Here is a 23,584-nt window from a genome sequence, read left to right on the forward strand (position 1 = left end):
GTGGGCAGCCGCATGACCAGAAAATGCGTCTCAGGACTAACACGTGGGAGGGGATAAGATAGATGCGGAGCAGTGAATGCAAGGAATGCATCGCGTCAGGAGAGCTTCTCGGCGGACGCTGCAGAATAGGGTTATTTGGCAGGCAACGTGCGCCGGCCCGCACTTCTGCTTGGAACGCGAGCAGCAAGAGAGGGGCTGCTGTTCATCTCCGCCTCATTTAATTTCATTTCTGCAAACTTGACGAGCGACGGAGAGAGAGAACGAGTGAGAAGCTTGGATGAAGGGGTTAGTGCCGCACGTGGGATCGGCCGCGGCTGTCACTGCTCGGGAGGAGAGGCCATTCGGGGAGAGACGAACCGAGGCTATTCCCGTCTGTCGATCACTCTCGGTCGGGAGTCCGTCGGCGATGGACTGACACTCCTGTTTGGGACTGGTTGGTTTCGGCTACCAATGGGAGTTATTGACCATCGTGGTAATGGTGGGTTGCATTCCCTCTCTGGTTAACTATCTACTGGTACTGACAAGCTGCATGCGAGGTAGTAGTAGTGGACCCCATCACGCTAGAAACGTTCTCACAGGAACAGCACCTCCCCGACCATCCACACCAATCAATTGCGGTTTGTCATATAATTGTATCCCCGGTCAGACATGGCCTTGGCCTGGCGCGTGTGTTCATCCAAATCCTCCGTGGGAAGTCGCAGCAGGTCATTGTCTAGCCCCCGACGCTGCTCGTGGTTGCCATCGCCGTTGGGAAAAAGGACCCGCGAGTACATGGCCAGCAGCAATCCCGCATGGTCGCCCTTCTTCATCAACTCCAATCCGCGCTCGTACCGACCCTGAGAGGATTCCTGCTCAATCGTCCAACTGTCCGCCGTCTCGCCCGTCACTCGGAGCCAACTTGCTAGCATGTCTCGCTGACTGAGCAGGAAACTGGAAATATACACCGGCTTGTTCCGCCACCGACTCAGGGTCAGCTGGTCATCTTGTTCATCTTCCGGGAGCACCGGAAGGCTCAGAAGGGTGGACACGGCTCGGCCACACTGGGCTAGGGTGCTGATATTGATCTTGGTGTTGCCGTCGTCGTTCAGGATGAGCTTCTTGGCGGGAAGATCGAAGCCGAATGCACTCGGTCCCAGTACCAGGCTGTGCTCATACCAGAATCCACAGATCAGCGCGGTCCACCCCATGCCCTTGGCCTCGATGCCGGCCACGAGTTCGCGGAACCCTCCCCAGTTCAGGCCACTGTCGGCTAACGGCGGGTGCATGACATCACAGCCCCAGACATTTGGCATCACATGCCGGATACCAGCCTGAGAGGCAGCCTGCAGCAGCTTTGGCTGAGTATCGCGAGGGGTCTGCACTGACAGGCTGATGATCAGGCAGTCGTGGCCCTGTAGAGCGCGTACTAGACTGGCCTCGTCATCGTAGTCCACGGCAATGGACTGGACGCCGGAAGGCACCTGGCTCGTACTGCCGATGCGGGTCAGGGCTGTCACGCTATGCTGTCCAGTCCGCAGCAGTTCCTCGGTGATGGGCCTTCCGACGGTGCCCCCAGCCTGGCAATCAGACTTGTGGTTAGTGATGTGGATGGCACAGACGGGCACAGGGGGCTTACCCCGACGATGGCAATGCGCTGAATACGGTTGCTGAACCCAGCGGGTTGATCCTTGACGTATTCGCCAGTCATGACGAAAGACACAGATGATTTCCTGTTGTTTGGATATACTAGTATTGAATGGATTCCGTATCTGATGCTGTTGTAGCAGCCAAGTAGTAGGTGAATATATACTTTTGAGGGATTCCTCGCCGTACGAGCGATCGGGGATTAGAGGCGTTATCTCCGCCATTGTCTCGGCGTCAATACGTCGCCCGGAGTTAGATGAATCAGCAACTAACCTTCTCTCCGATCCCCCGGAGATATGTCACGCGAAGGTTCCCCAGGAAGAAGCAGGCCGTGGATGAGTGGACACCAGCCTGCGATCCTGCGATCCTGCGACCCCGGGAGATACGGTGACCGATTCTCCGATCCGCCTGAAGTCAAGCGAATCTCACCTCATCCAGGTGCGATGGGCGGCAGGCTTGCTGTGTTTACTTGGCGATGATGTGAAATCCATCCTCAGGTTTCTAATCAGTAGAACAGTTCGTCAAAGGATTATCTACTGGTTGCTATTGTCGTACTAACGTAATCAACGGTTGGACGGCCCACACTGTTGGGCGGCCCATCTGGAAATACTATACCAAAGATTCTTTCTGGATATCTCAACTATTGTATGTCTAGACAACTCAATATTGCATAAATTGATTATAAGTAATATAAATAACTACTTCAAACTTTCCAAAAATCTATGTAAATGTATATAGTATCTCGTCATATTACGATATATATATTTCATCTGTAATATGGGATATATTGATATATTTTATACAAGAAAAATTTTTCAAAATCAGGAAATAATATATATCATTTATTTTCATGTATAGAACCTATATGTGAGGTTAGAACTAATCAGATATAGTATTAATCGAGATATAATGGAATCAAAAAGACATCTTTTATATGGGATAACGAGATGGGCCGCCCAACCGTGGATTACGTTGATAATTTAGTTAGTTAATCTTGTGGAGATTACTAAGTAGGGCATGATTCTGGTCGCCCCTACAAGGCACAACATGACGCTCCTCCCCTGTTCGGCCACAGATCGTGTCTATGAATCATCTCCAGGAGGCCTCCACCCAAGCTTTGAAATCTCGGTTGAACGTGTCGAACCCCTGGCGGGTGTTCTCTCTCCACCCCGCTGCGTTGGCTAGCATTCCTTGACCCATGAGAAAACTGAGCAGTCCAGTGAATCGCTCTTCGTGGACGAGGCGCGTCCGGTACGGTTTGCCAGGCTGATCTGCGTCAATAGATTCAAAGCTGAAGCGGTGTTCGCCGGTGAAAATTCCCGGAATTGAGCCCACCCAGCTGAAGAGGGCCGGGGTATTGGCTTTGACAATGGGCGTGAAATGCGTCTTGCCGTAGTTGACTGTACAGTTCAATCGGTCCCCGGCTTGGAGATGCGTGGGGGGCTTGTCAGTGACAGAAGAGATGTGTTGAATAAAGCCAGATGGAGAGTAAGTGGGTAAAGCTGCGAAATCCAGGAACTGTTTCGAGGACGAGGTCAGTTTGCTCGGGCACATTTGGGGGTGCCGGGATAGGCCGCACCTTGTCTCGTACCACCCCGGGAGGGGCTGCGATCTCCACGCTGGTTGTGATGGTATACATGGAATATTAGCCACAAGGGATTCTTGACATAGTTGAGTCACTGGCGATGACGAGCAGTGATCCAGGATTCGGCATGGCCTTTATATGGCGACTCGAGCGGGCGTACGGGATGCCGCGTCCGAAAGCCTCATCGTTGCAGCTCCATGTGTGGCTAGGATGCGATTGTTAGTCTTGCGAGAAAGATTGACCCAGTTCGTCAGAGGTTTACAATATACCCAGCCAGATACAGCCAGAACATATGTGACAGTATGAATCTGAGATTCTGTGGCACCCAAATTGGTATGCTTTCTGCCACCATTCATGCATATAGTCTTCATCGACAGAGTGAAGACATGTCCATCTAACACCTGCCCCGTTTTCAGGGAGGCGACGACGAAGCATTCGAAGTATTTTGCAATATATCCAGACAGCTTGTACATAATGAAATCGATGTTCCAGGGCACACGGTGGATTTCCGACCGGCGGCCACCCTCCCCCCTCCGTCCGTTCGGGATACGATTTCCGGGCGGAGAGGGGGTTTGTGCCCTCAATCCTCCATCCCAGACTCGCGCAGTTTTCTTTCATTTCGGATTGACATTCCCCTTTGCCGTCCTGACTCAAGAGTTCTTCATCTATAATGTCTCTCGGCTCCATCAGGGGAACAGCGGAGGACCTCATGTTCAGACCATGCCCGCCACATCCAGAAATCAACGATCCCTTCGGAAGCATGTTACCACGGCCTGCATCCCCTGTCGTGATGGGAAAGTTAAGGTAACTAACTCCCCACCCCCTCATCTAACTATCTGCGCGACTGATATTCTCTGCAACAGTGTGGTGGGGGGACCCCAACTTGTAGAAACTGCGCCATTCGAGGCAAGACCTGTCGCTACCGGCAAAGCGATGACAAACGGAAAGTCCCCGTGCGCCCGGCCGTGGCCGTGCTGGCACGCCGGGTGGACAGCCTTGTTCACCATATCCGAGAGTGTGGCCTACCAGTTCCACCCATCGATGAGGAGGACCATCGCATCCTGAAGAATGTTTTGGATGCCCTGGAGCTGCGATGCGAGGACGTGGTTGCAGATCCCAACGACACCAGCAGCCGACCAGGGCTGGCTAATATCCTGCCCACCACGCCTGTGTCCGTCAACAGCAGCGCTCCTCCCACCCAGCCGAATGAGACTGACAGCGTAGGGCCGTCTCACCAGCCGTCAGTTTGTCTGGAGCCTCTTGACCTCTCGTTTGACAAAGAACGGGTGGCGTGGAAAGACTCCACTATTTCGGAAGCGCCCAGGGAAGAAGAAGAAGAAGTAGGAGACAGTGATGACGAAGTCACCGACCAGCTCTCCTGTCGACTGGGACGATTGCAAGTAACTCACGATGGTCAACTTCGATATTTTGGCTCCACCTCCAATCTAACGCTCCTGGATGCGCTGGTGGATGTCACTCCACCCGTCGCCATTCCCCGAGATGCACCCGAGTTGCTGGAGAATGCAAAGCTCAACCAAGAAGTCGACGAAGCATTCGAAAAGCACCTAATTGATCTCTTCTTTGCCTGGCAGGATCCTAGTCTGCATGTTATTGATGCTGAGAGCTTCTGGCGGTCTCGTGCGCAGAGCCGTGAGGAGGGCCTCGCCACGCCGTACTATTCTCGAGCCTTGTCGGACGCCATGTGCGCTCTGGGGGCCGCCTATGAACCGAAATATCATCCCGACTTTGTCACCTTTCCCCGATCACTCGCCGAATTTTTTGGCGATCGGGCGAAGCTTTTGGTGGAACTCGAATTGGATAACCCGTCGATTGCAACCATCCAGGCCCTTGTGATTCTCAGCAATCATGAAGCATCCTGCACTCGGGATACCCGGGGATGGCTTTACAGTGGTAGGTTATAGCCCTTTCCCGACACGGGGACGAATTGAGACTAAATAAGTAAGGAATGGCCATGCGTCTCACATTGGACCTGGGGCTTCATCTCGAGATGGGTCCGTATGTGGAAAAGGGTATCATTCCTCATCAAGATGCCGAGGTGCGCCGCATGGTCTTCTGGGGTGTCTATCTCAACGAACAGTAAGTATATCTTGCCTCTTGTCATGGGTTGACCTGCTTACGAAGCAGGTTCTGGGGATTCTATCTGGGCCGCTCCGCCCAATGTCGGATGGATGCTGTCACCGTGCGGAAGCCCATGTCTCCGAGCCCGGTTCCTACCTCCAGCTGGAAGCCATATCCCGATCAGCTCGGGACCAGTTTCCCGCAAATCCCCTTCAACCCTTTGTGCCAGGAATGGGTCTCCCTTTACGAGATCATGCTCCCGCTTACGGATGTCTTGTAAGATACCGCTTCTGATTAAGAAATCTCCCTAGAGCTAATGGTTACTTGCCAAGATATGGTTGTTCAGAGATCTCTACTCACTCCCTGCAGGAGCTGGCTTCGGTAACAGTTGAGAAGCTGCAACAATGGCATCTTAACCTCCCAGTAGAGCTCAAGGCTGATGAAGGGACTACTTTCCGATCACCGCTGCCCCATGTTCTTACCCTGCAGTGAGTCATTCTAGAATAATTCACCCCCTTCCCTTGTGAGGACTAACAAACATAAGTATGCAATACTACCAGTTCATGATTCATTGCCATAAACCCTACATCTCCCGACGTCATATACAGCCCCAGCCTCCTCAAGGCCCGGGTTCAGGCCATGCTCGAAGAATGTGCATCGAATCTGCAGTGGCCATCGTTCAACTGCTGGACCTCTATGAGAGATCCTACGGATTTGACAAGTCAAGTATACAAATGGTTTCGTTCGTATTCTCCGCCGCACTAATATTGATTTTCAACACTATTCCCGCCAAGACCACATCTCAAGATCAACACCTGGTGATCCACCTCAGTACTTGCTTTAGGGCCCTTGACCGTATGGCCAGCTGCTTCGAGAATGCCCGACGCACCAGCGTCTTCCTGGGCACTTTGCGCCAACAATGGCAAGTGCGCCGACAGAAACGCCGAGCTCGCGCAGGCAGAGTAAACTTTGCTTATAGCCGTAAGCTGGACCTTTCGGAATCAGCGGGGTGGAACCGGGATGGTAGTGAAGCGTACTCAAGTGTGCAGTGTCAGCCTGCGGTAACAGAGAGTTCCGTCACGGGTCTGGACACTGAGCTTAGTGATCTCGTGCCATATTACTCTGCCATTGCCGACGCCCCCGCGTCCACAGTTGATTTCATGGGACCCAATCTCTGCAACATCCTACTCAGTGAAGGGATCCCTCGCGCATTCGTATAAGTGGGGATATATTGGATGACGTTTGCCCTCTTTTGGTATATGCCCGCCAATGTATCTAATCGTGTAGCTTAATGGGTGGATGCTCTATGAGGGTTTCCAGCAACATCCAACTGCGAATTCCAAGTCTCCTTGCCGAGTGGGTCAGGCATGCAGACAAGCGTAATGTACGTCGAAATAGCTTCTAATGCCTTTCCCACTCGGTAAATTTTTCCGATAAAAACACTACCTGCCTTCCAATGATGGGGCGGATTGTTGACGCCGGGAGAAAGGGGTAAAGGTAAAGGCTACAATGTTGTTCATTTCAGGATCCTCTGTAATGCGGTAGAAAACATGTAACAAGAGCCACCTTCAAGTGAAAGTAGATCTGCATGCTACTAGTGCAAGGTATTCGATGATGATAAACTTTCGGACTCTCAACCCTGGCAAAACGACAACAGCAGGTCGGCTCTTCCAGATTTGACTTCTCACATTTACTGTGAAGAAAGTTCGACTACTCAATGGGACCTGGCGCATGCGCTCGCTGCTGCTATATCGAGGCACATGCATATCAACACATGCAGGAGGCGAAAGGGTCAGACTCCCGCTCCCTGCAAAAGACTGGATTTGGATAGTACATCAGAAGGGGTGTTGTGCCAGGATCGAGCAAGATGACGCAAAGAAACGTTAAACTTGCATTTTTCTTGGATTACTGCAGTGGCTTTGTCCCTCAGCGGTAGCCCGCGGGCACTTGTCATCCCACACATCCCAGGTTCTCCCGCGTCTTTTCTGCTTGGCCGGTCGCAAAAACCCACAACCTATGTCGTATTGGTCAATGACATTTTTAACTTCTATTCCTGTACTCCCGATTGATATATCTTAATATAAGTAATGCTGAGCTGTTCAAGACATGGAACGAAAATCCACGGCTGATCCGACGGTTTCATGAGATAAAACCCAGGCATTACTGTATCTTCATCAACAACCGCTACATATTATCATCTGCGAAAATGGAAAACAAACTTTCACCGCAGGATGTCATTCTTCAGAAGTTATATGGTCATACATGCGTTATACCTGATCTACGGTCGTTTATGAAGAGTGAATCGGGGGGCATAAATAAACACCGAACCTTGTTACCGCTATGCGTTTATGACTATATAGATAGGTATGTGTCTAGCGTCCCCCACAGATAACCTGACCCCCCAGTCAAGCTGATGCCAGTGAGTCCCTCAGCCTCTTACCAGAAGATCCAGCCAAGGCGCAAAAAGTGAAAGGTGCCGATTTCCCACTACTAGCCTGCCTTTGGTGGCCCCATGCATCATTCAGAAAGCTGCGTGTGTTGGCGTTTCTAGTTGTATGGTTGATTGTCTGGGACGATGAACTGGACGGTGCCTCCCAGTTTACGGCGTACGACCTGAATATGGGTCAGCAATTTCGGGATGAAACACGTCGTTTTGTCAAAGCTAGTCTGGGACTGGAGTCAGAAGATCCCAACAACGTTACCAAAAATGCTATCATTCGAGGGTTTAGTCCGATAGCAGATTCTATTCGAGAGGAATATGATGAAGGTAGGTGAGCGTATTTGGATAAACAAGATATACGTACGGGGATGCTAACGCTGCATAGAACATAGGCTTACGCTGACAGAAGAGATCATTTTCGTTATCCACATGTCCAAGGTGGAACAGGAAAATCGCCTTGGGATGGACATACCTTCAACCGATCAATATCTTGCATATCGGCTTGGAACAAATCTGATGGGCGTGATCTGCGCTGCAACAGAGTAAGCCACTATTACTGATATGTGGCTAATGAGAAGTTAATATATGAATCTGAAAGGCTCTCCATGGATTGGCGAATTCCCCGTTCGATAACGCGTAGCCCATGGGTGAAGGACGTTTGGCACCAAACGAACCTCATAATCGCTCTGTATGTACACTCCCAATACGGCTCTGATGCCTCCTGCTGATCAGTCAATAGTACCAATGATATCTTGTCGCTCAAGAAGGAAATTGTCAGCCTTGAGTTTACTCGTATAGAGAAAGATAGACTGACCTAGACTTTTATTAGGATAAGGGAGAAGTATACAGCTTCATACCTGTTCTTCTCAACCAAAACAGAACACCGCAAAATGCAGTCGACCTTTCGATCCAGATACTTCAGGACTCCATTGCAGATTTGGACCGCATCAAATCTGATATTGTGGCAAGTAGTGACCAAACTCATTCAAAGTTTTTGGTCGAGTCTTGCCGCCGGTATTGCACGGGATTTCTCGAATGGAGGTTTGTGAAAGCTTGCCCAGATAATCGAACCAAATATAACTATATGATACAGCCTTATTACCCCAAGATACAAGCTTGCCACCGTGCCCAGAGATCAGACAGGGGCCATGGTATTATTGTTTTGAGACCACTGATATGTTGGAAAATTATACAATGCAGAAGTTCCACGCACTTCATGAAAATATAGGAATACCTTCTACACACGGGAAACTGACAGTAGAAGGCAAGGCACATATAAGCACCAGCTATCGTAGTTAATTAAATTTCTTCGGCATCTAGAATCTGTATTTTTCATTAATATCACCTTGGTCTTTCAAGATTTAGGCGTCACACGATTGAATTACAACAACTCGCTTGATGTAGAGCTTATACTTCTCTCAGCTGATGGCCACTGTGATTACTGCAGTTTATTTTGGACATTGACAGTCTACAGTGACTTTCAATATGGCAATTTCTGCTTCCTCAGGCCTTGGAGACATTGGCTTTCTAAACTCTATTCAACGTCGCAATTTTTATAAGAAAGACTTGAAGTACATGCATCTTTGTAAAGGTTGACCGAAGAAAGCGATGAACATATAGCAGGAATTTCAAGCGCACAATTCGAAAGAACAAGCAAGGATTTCAGTAGTGAGTGGTTTTGGATGTGATAGGAGTAGAAGTTGTTCCTTGCGCATTAGCCCTGACCTACCAAAACCAGTGACTTGCAGATCGGCAAGGCGTTCAACCCAAGAAAGTAATGGCCCGCACTAGGTAACTTGCAGCGCGCTCTTGCGGGTGGACTACCTGAAATGACAATTGCCTGGAAAAGATCGTCAAAATGCCAAGAGGTCGAACCTTACCATGAATGATGTGAATATTGACTGCTTGTCAGGCCCTTACCGGAGGTGATATTCAAAGTTACGTATACATTGACTAGATTAGGCTCGATATTCATATTCAGACTTTCAGCTAATACATCCGCACCACTCACCTTCATCAATATTGCCTCGCCGCATGTAAGAGGCCGATAATAGTAAACCGACCCATCCTATGACCGAGCCAATCCTTATTAGTATTCCAAGAGCCACGAACCCGCTCAAGCCTCGAAAGCATGTTAGTTGGTTGAAGGAGTATGTTAAAGTTCGTCAACATCGTAGATGGCATAATCCATCTGATATCCGATGTGGTTAGAACTCAAAATATGTAGCCGATCAATTGCATCACACACTCCAAGGGGCTTCAGGCATGGAAGGATTCTCGTGAGGTATTATGAATGACATCACACCACTGGCCTTCCGCAGTTCTAACAACAAACCTCTCATAATAAAGGGCGTCATTGCTTCAACTGGAAGGCGATGTGAGTCCATCATTTGCGAGCTGTCACTCTTGTGTGGAGGTCAAATCACACTTTAAGAAAGAGGAGTGGCCATATAATCGTTTTTTCTCATATCAATTCAGTTCAAGGTAATTTAACTACGGTGCAAGTCACTTGCCTCAACTGAACTGTATGAGAGGAGATTAGAAAGCACACAGACTTTCGTGGAAGTCACCAGGAAACTCTACAGGTAACTATTACTTCGTCAAAGACGACTCGATAGTCCAAATATGCCTACAAAGGACTTGAAAGTGGTCATAGTTGGAGGTTCCATCGCGGGTCTACTTCTCGCTAATGCCCTTGCTCGACAAGGTATTGATTTCATTGTCCTGGAAGGTAGATCGGAAGTTGCACCATGCGATGGTGCAGGGCTATGCATTCTATCCAGCGGTGCACGTATTCTGGATCAGTTGGGAATATTTGAGGATATCCAAGCTTATGGGGGACCGATTTCTGTTCAGCGCATCTGGCGAGATGATGGACAGCTGCTGGGGCACACCGAAACTTTGGCCTTAATACCAGTGCGGTACGTCGAAAGCATAGTCCCCTACTTCACACGTGGGGATCCTCATTTGTTTGCTGTTATGATAATTACGACAATACCATCGCTAAGACCAAGTCAGACAGGGCTATCCTGTCATTTTCGTTGAAAGACAACGAGTTCTTCAAGTTCTCTTTGAGCATCTGCCGGACACGAAACGCGTGCTTCTCGGAAAGAAAGTCATAGACATTACTGCATCAGACGACCAAGCTATAGTGAAATGCTTGGATGGCACTAATTACGAAGCGGACATAATAGTTGGAGCAGATGGAATACACAGCATTACACGCAGAAAGATGATAAGGGATATTATCAGCAACTGCCCACAATCGCACATTAGTCATGGGCAGCTAAGACGAGGTATTCCATCAGGCACCTATACATTGCCCAATGCTAATAAGTAATAAAGTGTTCACCGCTCAATATGCAGCCGTCTTTGGCCTCTCTAGGCCAACTCCTGGGATGAAGATCGGGCATTGCAACAGAACGTTCGCCGATGGGTTCTCTTTCTTCAATGCGGTAGGCAGGAAAGGGCAGATCTTTTGGTTCCTATATCGTGATATGGGAAAGGTATATTCTGAAAAGGATATACCTCGCTTCGATCAGAACAAAATCGAGGAAGACATTGCTCCCTTCCTCAACAAGTACGTTGCAGAGGGGGTGAGATTCCAGGATATCTTCAAAAACAGAGTCCAATGTGCGCATGTGCCTATTGAAGAGGGTTTCTTAACCCAGTGGGCGTGGGGAAGGTATGCATGCATTGGGGATTCAGTACACAAGGTACAATGACGATTCTACTACTGCGTTCCGCTCTAATCTCCAAACACAGACTACACCGAACTTGGGCCAAGGCGGAAACGGGGCGATAGAGAGCGCGGCTTCTCTTGCAAATACCATCGTTTCCATTGCTCACAGCGTCAAACTTGAAAGCCTGTCAGTACCTGAGATTTCGGCCTCTTTGGATGAGTGGGCCAGATCTAGACAGCGGCGGATGAAGCTCATTTGCGATTTGGGTAACAGTTTCACGAGACTCGAAGCATTTCATACGCTTAAAGATAAGGCTTTGGGTCTCTACCTTGGTAAATACCAAGTGGACGCGATTGCTGACATTCTGTGCGATACGACTGTGGGCGCAGAGAAGTTATCATTTCTCCCACTTCCCGAGAAATCGGCACATGTGACAATGCCTTTTGACCCAGAAAAAGGTATCCATGCTGCACCAAGAGTAAGGTCGTTAATGCTGCGTGCACTACTCCCCTTTATCCTGATCTTTGCCGTCCAGCCCACTGTGCGGGGTTTTATGAACAGTCGTATCCTTAAGCCCGTGTCTATCTCATACGAGCATGAGGCAGAAGCATTCGATTTTCTCGGTTACGATATCAATTATCAGAGTATCCAGGCTCTAGCAGCAATGTCTCGAATTGCAGATCTCGGGGCGATCCTAGGCATTTGGGCCTTGGAAAGCTGCAGAACAGGAAACGTTGCCACTTTAATGTCGTTGTAAGTTTCCTGTAGATACCCAGTAAATTCCTGGGCTTTCTAACTGTTTCATAGTCCATTAACTTTCTCCTGGATAATGGGTATTTTTGAAGGAACTAATATTGTAGTTCCATTATACTTTTTATTGTACGCCATACAGTCACCGGCAGCAAAATTTACTGCACCAGATCGTCGCAGCACACAAGGATCTTACACGAGATCCTTGATCCCGTGTCTCATATTATGCTACTACATTCCGGGATTTTGGATGGTGTATAACGACTCTGGGGTGCACAGTCGCCTTGGATGGAAATTCGTCCTTTTGTCTACTTTATTCCGATTGTCCCACGTCCAGGTAGCCTCCCTTCTGAGAAGAACAACAGTGAGAGAGCTTATAGAAACGCCAGATGCAGACATGCCTTACATGAGGATAGCTTACTACACATGCGGTTTACTATCTGGGGCTATGTCAATTATGTGGAGGGCTCTAGCATCTCGGTCGCTTTATGCGAGATCACTCCCGATATCACAGGTCCTGTACCAAACAACTTCCCCCATACACATCGACCATCATGGAATGACGGGGTGTGTGTGTGGTCTCGCGTGGCTTTTATTTGAGTATAAGGACATGAAACTCGCGAAAGCCATTGATCTGTCCTGGTCATGTCTCATTCTATTGGGCACACTCATAACTCTGGTTTTCGGGCTGGCAGCAGCTTTGATGCTAGGATGGGGTCTGAGAGAAGAGTACCTAGCAAAGTATGCCATTCAGCACTAAAAGATAGAAAACTGTCTTTGCAAACATAATGAACAACCGGAATGGTATGCTTCGGTTGCCACATTTGTTCAGTCTCAAGATATGCTGAATACGTAATAGCGATGGCCAGTGATGTTCCCGTAACTTCATGTGCGGTCAAGACAGTGAATAAAATGATGCCTTCTTCCTAATAGTCACTCTTTGTGTGCTTAGTACATATTACCTAGATGTCAGACCTGAGGTTCTATTTCTACTTAATATCTAGAGTAGATTGTCCAAGCGTAACATCACGAGGGTTGGTCGTTTAAAGACTGCCTGAGATGGATACGCTTTTTGGTTCAGGGAAGCGCCGATGCGTCGACCAACGCTGTAGAACTATGGACTCGCCGCCAACGCACTCTACTTGCTTGAGAGGCTCGAAATTGGCTTGAATAGTGAAGGTTAGAGTAACGGATACCTGGGGTTCTCGATCACGACTTCAGTAACATGACAATATCACGGATCATATGCACGTAGACCAGGACGGGACTGAAAGGCAGAAAGAGAAGCAGACAAAGGGGATGCCCCACGTTTGTTGGTTCTTAGGAAGGGGCTTCGTGAGCCGATGCAGCGTGCTGATGTGCCGAATGTCCCCTTTCATGGAATATCAAAAGCAAGGGTTCGATTTGCTGGTAACACCCCTTTTCGGTGCCTTGAGTTATGCGCTGAGTTTAGAAGCCTACATCTTTCTGTGAATTGTCTACTTGTATTTGATGTACTCGATTCGTAAGATGCGCTACTTCGTAATATTTCTAAAATGGATCAAAAACATGAAAAAGTCTGCAACTCACCTGACCGTCTCCTTACATCCTTTAGTCTCACGCTAGATTATGCCTACAGCCTTCCCGTTACTACGAGCTGCATGATGTGTAATACTGCGATATGTACTCTTGTGAGTTAGTGGCTTGCCAATTGCGAGATATATAATTAAAGGTATTCTAAGTATGCGAGGTCTCACATAGGACCCCATGATGCGGTTGTTTGTCCCTCACAACTACCATGTCCCGTTCATTTTCTGTTCCAGCTATGCGTCGTCCCCTTGTTGAGTGTGAAAAAGCACTAAACAGAGTATGCCAGAGGTATCAACTTTTTACTCCAACCAACTGGCAATTGTTATCTGTTGCGAGCGGTTTCCTTTTCGTGACAATCCTCTTTCTCGCACTTATAGCATGCGGCTTCATACCACCTCTTCCCCCATCATGGGGTGCCGACAAGGTATACAGTCACTATCACGGACACAGAAAGGGCATTCAGGCGGGAGCCGCATTGATACTTATCTCCTCCGGGTTATGTCTCCCTTATGGGGCAGTGATATCGAAGCAGCTTCGAATGATACGAGATGTAGACCCAATTCTGTGTGACTTGTCTCTCGTGGCTTGTGGGGTAGGGAGTGTCTCCTTCATGATGTCGTCGACATTCCTTGGACTGGCGACATTTCGGGATTACGGCCCAGAATTGACTTTACTTCTCAGTGACCTTTTTTGGTTCACCATCGTCATGCAGTGGCCGCCATTCTGGATACAATGCTGGACCATAACGTGGGCAATTCTCTCGGATAGAAGTTCAAACCCTGCCTTTCCAAGGTCCTTGGCCATCCTCAACTTTATTGCACCTTTGGCATTGTCCTCAGCTACAGCCATCCACCTCTATCATCGTGGGCCGTATGCATGGAACGGCGCTCTAAGCTTTTGGTTTGCCTTTGTTCTCTTCTTCGCCCAGATCGAGCTGGATTTAATCACCATCGGTCGGAATGTCCTCGAACATCGAAGGCTGGAATTCAATGAGCGGACAATTTGAATTATCACTAATGTGTCTGTTTTTGATTTCGAATTTTGATGCGGTGCCGCTTCCACAAGCAAGTGCGATCATAAGATGAGATGTGCTTGCCTGACCTTTTGTATTTCCCTGTTAATGTGTGACACAGCCTAAAAGCCATGATGTTTGTTAACTAATGATGATTCCGTCTGCTGTAAAGCTAGTTTGGAATGCTGGCCAATGCGTGGTTCTGTATGTAGTAAACATTGGCACCTCTAGCGTAGACCGGTGTTGCATATTAACACTTAAGCGGCCAGCACAGTAGGTGCAACTTGGGCTAATATTGCCCGCGCACTGGCAGCGGTAACGGCTCTACTGCACTTTAAGTACACACTTGGTGGATTTTTTATAAATGTGCTCACAATATTATCTTGCTTGCACGCCAGACGGCTGTATATAGTCAAATTACACAAAAGCTTTAGTGTATAGTCACATTTGCGGTCTCGTTGCCTGCTTTAATCAAGTGTGAGACGCGAGGAAGAACGCGGAAAACCAGGAGACAGCTCCGCGGAAGGGCTCCTATTATATAAGAGGTAGGATTCCCGAGCATTGGCATTCTTCGACTGGTTAATGGTCGTCAAACCCCGATTGAAGTTTTTGATGCAAATTGCAGTGCAAAGAACCGTTCCGGCAGTCAGGACCAAGGTCAAAGATGCAAAGAACAGCATCATACTCTTCCCAGCTGTGTTTGCCGAAGAGAGAATGACAATCCGGCTAATAAGATACGCGATTAAGGCAAGGTAGCACATCTGTCATATAGTGATTAGAAGGCGATGGAGTAACTCGATGGGACCATATTAGAGGCAGAGAAGCTCACAATGATAGCAACCGCACCAATGGTTCGTTCGCGCTGGACAAACCAGACACCAAGGAATATCGCAATGATGGCAGCGGGAATGATAACCATTGTAAGAGTATATTCTGGTTCCTTAAAATGCACATATACCAAGTCGTATTGTATGATGAAACCAATCAGAAAATAGAAGTCGAGCTTTATTAGTACGAGGAAAATCTGAGCTCACCTATCGTTAGCAGGACCTCCAGGATACTTTATGGGGAGTGGAACACGAAAGGGTCAATGTTACCTCATAAGCCAGGTAACGCATTCGAGTATCCAAGCTGCCGTGAACAGACTTGTAGATGGCCCATGAATAATGCCTATGGATTACATATGCAATTGGGCATAGAATCAGAGCGGAGAACCCTGTAAAGATACATACAAGGATCTCTGCTGGCTGAACCCGAGGCCAGACATTGCGTGTAGTATCCACCAAAGTCGGATACCCAAATCGTGTCTTGAACAGTCTCGCAGTGGTATCTCTCATCACGATAAATTGCATCACAGAATAGCCGAAACTGCACGCATTACAGATGCAGACTGCAAACAGAAGAATGTTATTCTTGTGATGCATTGCATCCAAGGATAGAATGAACTCGAACAAGCACGCGAAAATCAAAATGCCTAGGTTAATCGGTATCAAGTAGGACACCGGCACTTGATTGATTGTTGGGGTAACCCATTGCTGCCATTCAATAAGTATATAGCTGTTTTTCCTTGGTTAGGTGTGCTCGGATCTGCAGAAGTGGAAGGGCGTACACCTCGGAGATGATGGTTAAAGCTGCCTGTGTCAGCAACACGCCGCATAGCCACCATTCATACTTGGTCGTTGGCCTATACATGCTTCCGCATGAATACGATGGGCGAGCTGTGTTGACTGTTTCCATTAATTTCCTGCCAATAGATAGATCTTGCCGCCTTTTTTTACTTTTTTTTCCCTTTTCTTCCACGGCTTCCACGTGATAACGGTGGGCGCAAGCCACAACAGGCGGCTTGAAAATTCTCCAGATGATGGCCAGGTTTGTATGCGTTTGATTGGGTCGTAGGCAGCAGTTACGGGGCCGATATGGGTTGAGTATCGCCTATTGGTTCATAGTGAGACATGTCCGCGCACGCTTACACAAGTAGTTAGACCTTGCCAAGGCACTAAAGGGGATCCGAACCTTGGGCCATCTTTTTAATGGTTGGAGTCAGAAACTATCGAACCTGTGATTTTCAGCTATTAACCGCTAGATAGATCACCCATCCCCGGAAAGAGCGGCTGCGCAACGGGGAATAGTCTAATAGTTTGTCCCTGGTCTTCGGCAACGTTACCTTATCTGTTACGTGCCAAATTCGGTTTCACAAGTGCCTTTGCTGCACGACCGGATTCTCCTACTTCCACAGCTAGAAAAAAACAGGGTTATTGTCGGGGTTCTGTATACTTTCAATTGTCCAGGTAGCTTAGCATCAGATGACTTCATGCATCTTTCTTACACCTCTACTAACCCATCCACCGGTTTTAAAAATGCGAACAGTGTTCTTTGTGTCCGCTTCTCAAGGCTTAATGAACAAAGGGGCCAGGAACATCGTAAGGAAGGCCAATTAAGGTTCCATATTGGGGACTCCACCCCCTTCAGACTTGGCATATTCAGTATACAGAGTAGATTCGATTGTGGGCCACAGATTTGTTGAACTACCAGAACGGTATTGCTTAGACATGGTTATTACTATGTTACTCTTTCTCGACCCTGTGAGAAATTTTTAAACAGAGAGTCATTATCCAGAAAATGCAGGTGCATGATATTTGCGGCAGACACTCTTTAAAACTTGCTACCCCAAGCATTGGAGAGCTGAATGATATCTATCCCGATTCGCTTCCAGGCGTACGTGAAGATATGATTTTGTTTGGATACACTGTGCAATACTATATGGACACAAGGAACGGGACTTAACATTTAAAGGGAAACTGTTTAGGCTGCGACCATAGCTCAGATCGGCATCAAAGACAACCGGGTGAGAAAAGCCAATGTTTATGTCATGCCTTCTGGTCGGGGAATTTTCTCAGCATATCACCCAATCGATCAATAGGCGCAGACATGAGACCGACAACAGTTTCGTACGGTGGCTGATCAGGGGCCGCTGGATGGCTCCGAGTCGGGATAAAATTCTTGGTGCGACCGAAAGAACGCGCCATGCTTTCGGAGGCGGAGTCACCGAGAGCGCTTTCAAGAGCCGGTAGATCTTGGCTTTCTTCCTCTTTGATGTGCTGCTCCAAATTGGCCCACAGGCTTTTGAGGGTGGGGATGAACTCGGTATCATCCGGCTGAAGGCCTTGGAAGGTATACAGAAGCTCCTTAATCTGCAGTGCCAAATTGTTCAGTTTGTTTCAAATAACAACGCAACAAAGCGAACGACAGCATACCACTTGGTGTTCCTCCCTGTCATGCTGCGCCATGGCCTTCCCGTTGTTCAGCTTTAGCTCCATTTCGGGATACACGACCAGCTCCTCGCCGATGGAGTGGCGAGCCAGCTCCCAGGTGAATTGGTTCTGCCATCTGACCCTGTCATCATTCGTTTGAGCACTTAAAATCTGATGATAAGCACCCCTCAGTTCCTGATGGTCGTTCTTGATGAGTTCAGACACGCGAATCGCGGCTGGGGCAGTGATCCGGAAATCACGCTTCGGTGTCCGAACTGCTTTGGAGAAGAGGGAGGCCTCTGGTCCTCTAAATGATCTTCTCGCACACAATGCAAACGACATTCTCGCGCTGTCTGATCGGCTCATAGGATGGCTTGTAGGAATCAGCTCAAACGGGGAAGCATTACGGTGTGTGCACAGTCACATCGTTCTTGAGTTCGCGGGGTACAGTGCAGAACCGGTTTATAATGCCTGAGTTCCGCATTCTGGACCAGCTCGAAAGTATGACACAAGCGGACAGCAAATATTGATCGCTGGCCACAGTGCAGCCAGCCAACAATGGTTCAGCAATTAATCATGGTTTGTTTGCGCCTCAAAAGGAGAGCCTGGTAGTGGCTGGCATGATAGAACAATGACATAGTGCAGACGTCCCAGTTGCAGCGGATCGTGGTTCTGCCTGTTCCGCCAATGGTAGTCGCAAGGGATCATTCCCATGCGAAAAGAACACTGAATAACAGGCTTGTTAACCGCTAGATTCCCTGGGAGATACTTGACGGCCCCGTTGACGCATGCAGCCTGGCCACAGCCACCCAGTCGATTTGCTCATCACGACGACAGCCTTCCCAGAGTCTAATCGGGGTGGAAGTGCAGGGAACCGTAACTCTATTTTGCGTGAGGTAACTGTCCATGGTCGGTCGTCATGGCTTGAGGCCGGAACCGCCCGGAAGCAAAGGTCTGGAGGGAGTATAAGAAGATAACTTGATACCAGCACAAAGACAAGGTAAGCAGACGACAGTAGCAACTAAGACTGATTGATTGGGCAAGACCGCAAGCAACAATGGCAGCGCATCCCTTACAAGCGTTGGGGGAAGTGGTGGGTGCCGCGGGCGCCGATCCGCGCATCAAGCAATTGAATTCGCTGTTCCAGGGGGCCAACGACGGGCCCGCCCGGACAGCAGCCAAGTTGACGGGGGTCCAGCAGGGCGGCAAGCGGAAGGATGATGGACCTTACTTCACCAACAATGAGGGCATCCCCTTCCCCGATCCCGCTCACAGCAAGACGGCGGGTGGCCTGCCTTTGGTCTCGGACACTTTTCTGCTGCAGAAACAGCAGCAGTTCAATCGCTCGAAGAATCTAGAACGAATGGTTCATCCCTGTATGTACTGTACTGCCTTGTCGGAGGGTTCCTCTGCGAGTCGATCGGGTAACTGACCATGCACACACAGGTGGTAGTGGAGCTTTCGGATATTTTGAGACTACCAGAGATGTCTCCAACCTAACAAAGGTGTATTTAGTCTACCCTGGCCTCTGATGAGATGACTGTCTAGAATGAATGAAGCTAACCCGGACAGGCCGACTTTCTCAAGTCATCCGGACTTAAAACTCCGGTGTTCGTCCGCTTTTCTACCGTGACTCTCGGTCGGGAATTCCCCGATCTGGCCCGAAACCCACGTGGCTTTGCCATCAAGTTCTACACGGGAGAAGGAAACTATGATATCGTGGGTCTGAATTTCGTATGTGATTTGGCCATTCCTGTTCACGCTGTTCATCTGGCGCATCGCTAATCCCCTTCGGATCAGCCGGTATTCTTCTGCCGTGATCCTATTCAGGGCCCCGATGTGATCCGGTCGCAATCTCGCAACCCCCAGAACTTCCTCCTCGACCACAACTCCCTCTTCGATCTGTTGGCTAATACACCAGAGGGGTATGTCTGGTCTCACACTGAGAAAGGTTATGTGCCATATGGCTGACGAGAGACAGAAATCATGCGGGCATGATGTTTTTCAGTAACCATGGAACACCAAAAGGATGGAGAAACAACCACGGCTACGGCTGTCACACATTCAAGTGGTAAGCGGTCCGACATGCATTTGGGCGTACCACTACTAAACACGTATAGGGTGAATGGTGAGGGCAAATTCGTCTATATCAAATATCATTTCTTGGCAGACAATGGCCAGAGGCAATTCACTGCCGATGAAGCTCAGTACCACGGAGGGGCCGATCCCGACTGGTCCAAACGCGATTTGTGGCAGGCCATTGAGAAGGGGGAAGAGATTACCTACATGGCACACGTGCAGATTATGCAGCCCGAAGATGCAGACCCTGTGAAGCTGGGCTTTGATCCGTTTGATGTGACCAAGGTGTGGCCGAAGAAGCAGTTCCCGGTAAGTCCAATATCCCTTGTCTACTCTGGACTCTTCAGGTTACTCATCTATTCGACTAGCTTCATGAATTCGGTAAACTCGTCCTCAACAAGAACCCCGAGAATTTCCACCGCGATGTTGAACAGGCGGCGTTCTCCCCGGGCAGCATGGTCCCTGGCATTGAAGACAGCCCTGACCCATTATTGCAATTCCGCATGTTCTTCTACCGCGATGCCCAATATCACCGAATCGGCATCAACCTCCACCAGATCCCGGTGAATTGCCCTTTTATGGCTTCATCCTATTCATCCCTTAACTTCGACGGTCAAATGCGCGTGGACGCCAATCACGGCATGAACCCACAGTATGTCCCAAACAGCTTTGTGAACAAGTTCCGACCAGACGTTGCGGAGGCGCCTTACCAGCTGGCGGACAACAATGTCGGACGCAAATCCCATTTCTACCACGAAGGGAAGGCTTCGGAATATGATCAGCCACGGGCTCTTTATCAGCAAGTGATGGATGAGCGTGCTCGCAAGCAACTGCACGATAATACTGCTCGGCTCCTACGACTCGTAGAGTATCCATTGATCCAGATCAAGTACCTGGCACAATTGTACCGCGTCGCACCGGAGTATGCCAAGGGCGTCTATGACCTGCTCCCAGAAAAGACTTTTTCCTTTAGCGATGTCGAGCAACGCGCTGGGGGTGCGGAGGCCGCCATGAAGGAGCCCAAGTTCCGTCCATGCGCCCCGACCGATAAATTAGTCGGAACGTGTCCGATGAAGCCTGTTTACAATGTGCGAGTTTAGCAGACTCCATGCCTACGTTGATTCCAGGAGCCAGCTTCTCGCCCGATTTGTGTCTTTTGTAGTGAAATTTTGTATTGACAGATTATACTGTCAAATATGACCTACTACAGACTTCCTTGTGCCATCCTTCACAGGGTGGATACTGCGAAAAGATATATATATTAATGCTAGCAGTGCTAACCACACCATGTCCCTACCAGCCTCGAGGCATCCGTTGAAGTATCCCGAATCGTTGGGCCAAATAAGGGCTTAGTAGTATTACTAGCAGTAATGTTTCTTCAGACGCTAGCCCCATATCGTTGGTAAAGGTGTAGTTAATCATCTGCATGGTCTACTCTAACGCTAGAAAGTGCGAATGATGACGCCGATCGATACTGTCTTTGGATAGCATAGTGAGACACACACGCCCGAGTGATGGACTTGCCCCACTAATCCAGGCAGATTCAGATCGTCCGAATCATCGTCCCTTTTTCTTCTGCAGTGTGTTCATATTCCCCTCCAACTAGCAAGCAGAATACTCACCACAAGTCAAGATGCCGGTTACTTTGACTACTTCCAGCTCCAAACCAGAGGCGTGGGGTGGAGCCAAGGCAGACACGGCGGAATCTCTCTTGGAGGAGTCCTGTCCAGAAAATGCCCGTCGCTGCAAACAGCTGTTCCAGAGCTCTTTCACCCCGCAACAACTCGCAGAAAACCACATCAGCTCCTCTTCAAATGGACTTGTCCATGCCGTGTACCGGGCATATAGCCACCACCACCATCTGACCCTGCGACCCGAGGACGTGTGGTTCGCCATCCTCTCCCAACTGAGCTTCTACATCAACGAACATGCCGAAGATTTGCGGTCGCATTTCGTGGCCCATGAAGGCAAGGAGGAACTTTCTGTCAGGGCAGTGGGGACAATTCATTCAGTCGACTTGGGTGCATTGGCAGTTCAAATGACCGAGGAAATTCAAAAAAAGGTCGTGGATCCCGAACTACGGACGTGGCTCATGCCGGCATTCAGCACCACCACCGTCAGTGACCAGATTGTAGCAGCTGTCCTGATGATGGGTGCCATGCAGCAATACTTCTCCTATGCGGCCTATCTTATGTGTGGGATCCCCAGTGTGACGTTGTTGGGAGAGCGGGAAGACTGGGTACAGCTGCTAAGCAAACTGGACAAGCTCCCCGACTTGGGTGCGGAGCCCGCTCAATTTGCTCGCCTTCTCCGACCTGTCCTGCACAGATTCATTATCTCCTTTGACGAGCCCACTTCAGACTCGGTTCGGGAATTCTGGGGCTTATGCGCAGATCGAATCTCTGGCGGAAGCGGCCCCTCCTACCTCTCGGGATGGATTACCGCGTTCTGCTACTGGAATGAAAAAGGTCAGCCCATGGACAAGGGAACGCCGGGATGTGAATTGGATGGTGTCCAATTTCATCGTGTCGACTTCACGGACATCCCCGGCGCGTTCGCCTCAGTCCCTATGAAGGTTAATGACAATGGCACGGAATATGAAACGGAACTAGTCGCCGGAGTAGTAGGCATTCATGCAAGCTGTGGTAGACAGACGATGGCTGCTGTTGGAGATACAGATGCCCGGCACGACATGATCCAGCCGGCTTCGGGGTGGTGGATATATGAGAAGGAAGCTGCTGCAGAGAACCCGGAATGAATCCACCACCGCGTGGACTTGGTAATTTGCTTAGTATACATCAAAGCTTTGGATGATAGGTCATTCGAGGATACCATACCCATTTCATAACTTCTCATTCATCCCCCTTTCGTAAATTGTCGATTGCAGGCCCAATAAGCACGAGGTGGATGCCAACGATTTGAAATTCCACCTGCGCTATGGCCTAAGCACGGCAAGGCCTATGCGAATGTGAAGGAGGAATTCTCTTGGGATCCGGATGGCACTAAGGACATGCCCTAGAACGTCCTCGCAGGGCCTCAATTGTGCCGGTCGCAGCTTCAAGGGAAGTAAAAGATAAAATAGCAGGGCCGATATTCAATATATTAAAAGAATAGATTAATAATTACATAAGGATTTGACTGCTGGAGAGAATTTATAAATGGTTTAATAGCTAAATCAGCCAGTGGAATATGATAAGGCTCTGGTAATATGGCTTCAGGGTCTCGGCACATGCACCCAGGCTCGATTATTTCATCGATATTTTCTCTTTCAAATAAAAACTACTTCTTGCAGTATCTAAGAGTACCACAACTTGGTCTAATATACATGATAAGGAGACATGATGTTTTAGTAGTATATACCGTAGTTATGTAACTCCTTATAGCTTCTAATCAAATAACGGAACCAAACACTGACTGACAACCTATCCCACCGTCATGCCCCCATTGATCCTCACCGTCTGCCCGTTAACCCACAAACTCTCATCTCTCGCAATAAAGGCAACAATATTCGCA

General features: G+C 48.9%; 10 protein-coding genes across 10 annotated transcripts; 6 read left to right on the top strand and 4 right to left on the bottom strand.

The window, feature by feature from the left end:
• Window positions 1-608: 608 nt before the first annotated feature.
• Window positions 609-1,687, bottom strand: An12g10640 (uncharacterized protein; the record flags this gene model as incomplete). Its single annotated transcript, XM_001396073.1, has 2 exons — window positions 609-1,556; window positions 1,616-1,687. The coding sequence occupies 2 exons, from the start codon at window positions 1,685-1,687 to the stop codon at window positions 609-611; spliced, it is 1,020 nt and encodes a 339-aa protein (XP_001396110.1).
• A 1,025-nt stretch (window positions 1,688-2,712) lies between these two features.
• An12g10650 (uncharacterized protein) lies at window positions 2,713-3,262 on the bottom strand (the record flags this gene model as incomplete). Its single annotated transcript, XM_059743731.1, has 2 exons — window positions 2,713-3,141; window positions 3,215-3,262. 2 exons carry the CDS (start codon window positions 3,260-3,262, stop codon window positions 2,713-2,715), a joined length of 477 nt encoding a protein of 158 aa, XP_059601992.1.
• Window positions 3,263-3,878: 616 nt separating this feature from the next.
• An12g10660 (uncharacterized protein) lies at window positions 3,879-6,507 on the top strand (the record flags this gene model as incomplete). Its single annotated transcript, XM_059743732.1, has 6 exons — window positions 3,879-4,012; window positions 4,098-5,119; window positions 5,173-5,305; window positions 5,354-5,563; window positions 5,599-5,775; window positions 5,832-6,507. 6 exons carry the CDS (start codon window positions 3,879-3,881, stop codon window positions 6,505-6,507), a joined length of 2,352 nt encoding a protein of 783 aa, XP_059601993.1.
• Window positions 6,508-7,493: 986 nt separating this feature from the next.
• An12g10670 (uncharacterized protein) lies at window positions 7,494-8,893 on the top strand (the record flags this gene model as incomplete). The annotated part of the gene is made up of 7 exons (XM_059743733.1): window positions 7,494-7,651; window positions 7,693-8,054; window positions 8,113-8,269; window positions 8,326-8,415; window positions 8,467-8,500; window positions 8,557-8,768; window positions 8,821-8,893. 7 exons carry the CDS (start codon window positions 7,494-7,496, stop codon window positions 8,891-8,893), a joined length of 1,086 nt encoding a protein of 361 aa, XP_059601994.1.
• Window positions 8,894-10,352: 1,459 nt separating this feature from the next.
• An12g10680 (uncharacterized protein) lies at window positions 10,353-12,167 on the top strand (the record flags this gene model as incomplete). The annotated part of the gene is made up of 4 exons (XM_001396077.1): window positions 10,353-10,648; window positions 10,746-11,023; window positions 11,073-11,443; window positions 11,493-12,167. The coding sequence occupies 4 exons, from the start codon at window positions 10,353-10,355 to the stop codon at window positions 12,165-12,167; spliced, it is 1,620 nt and encodes a 539-aa protein (XP_001396114.1).
• A 72-nt stretch (window positions 12,168-12,239) lies between these two features.
• Window positions 12,240-12,920, top strand: An12g10690 (hypothetical protein; the record flags this gene model as incomplete). Its single annotated transcript, XM_059743734.1, has 1 exon — window positions 12,240-12,920. One exon carries the CDS (start codon window positions 12,240-12,242, stop codon window positions 12,918-12,920), a length of 681 nt encoding a protein of 226 aa, XP_059601995.1.
• A 2,596-nt stretch (window positions 12,921-15,516) lies between these two features.
• Window positions 15,517-16,478, bottom strand: An12g10700 (uncharacterized protein; the record flags this gene model as incomplete). Its single annotated transcript, XM_059743735.1, has 3 exons — window positions 15,517-15,681; window positions 15,839-16,276; window positions 16,353-16,478. 3 exons carry the CDS (start codon window positions 16,476-16,478, stop codon window positions 15,517-15,519), a joined length of 729 nt encoding a protein of 242 aa, XP_059601996.1.
• Window positions 16,479-17,608: 1,130 nt separating this feature from the next.
• An12g10710 (uncharacterized protein) lies at window positions 17,609-18,334 on the bottom strand (the record flags this gene model as incomplete). Its single annotated transcript, XM_001396080.1, has 2 exons — window positions 17,609-17,932; window positions 17,996-18,334. 2 exons carry the CDS (start codon window positions 18,332-18,334, stop codon window positions 17,609-17,611), a joined length of 663 nt encoding a protein of 220 aa, XP_001396117.1.
• Window positions 18,335-19,049: 715 nt separating this feature from the next.
• An12g10720 (uncharacterized protein) lies at window positions 19,050-21,171 on the top strand (the record flags this gene model as incomplete). The annotated part of the gene is made up of 7 exons (XM_001396081.1): window positions 19,050-19,368; window positions 19,439-19,497; window positions 19,565-19,726; window positions 19,793-19,917; window positions 19,974-20,063; window positions 20,113-20,380; window positions 20,440-21,171. The coding sequence occupies 7 exons, from the start codon at window positions 19,050-19,052 to the stop codon at window positions 21,169-21,171; spliced, it is 1,755 nt and encodes a 584-aa protein (XP_001396118.1).
• A 533-nt stretch (window positions 21,172-21,704) lies between these two features.
• Window positions 21,705-22,829, top strand: An12g10730 (uncharacterized protein; the record flags this gene model as incomplete). Its single annotated transcript, XM_001396082.1, has 1 exon — window positions 21,705-22,829. The coding sequence occupies one exon, from the start codon at window positions 21,705-21,707 to the stop codon at window positions 22,827-22,829; it is 1,125 nt and encodes a 374-aa protein (XP_001396119.1).
• Window positions 22,830-23,584: the final 755 nt, after the last annotated feature.

Source organism: Aspergillus niger (genome assembly GCF_000002855.4).
Source record: "Aspergillus niger supercontig An12".
Taxonomy (NCBI): domain Eukaryota; kingdom Fungi; phylum Ascomycota; class Eurotiomycetes; order Eurotiales; family Aspergillaceae; genus Aspergillus; species Aspergillus niger.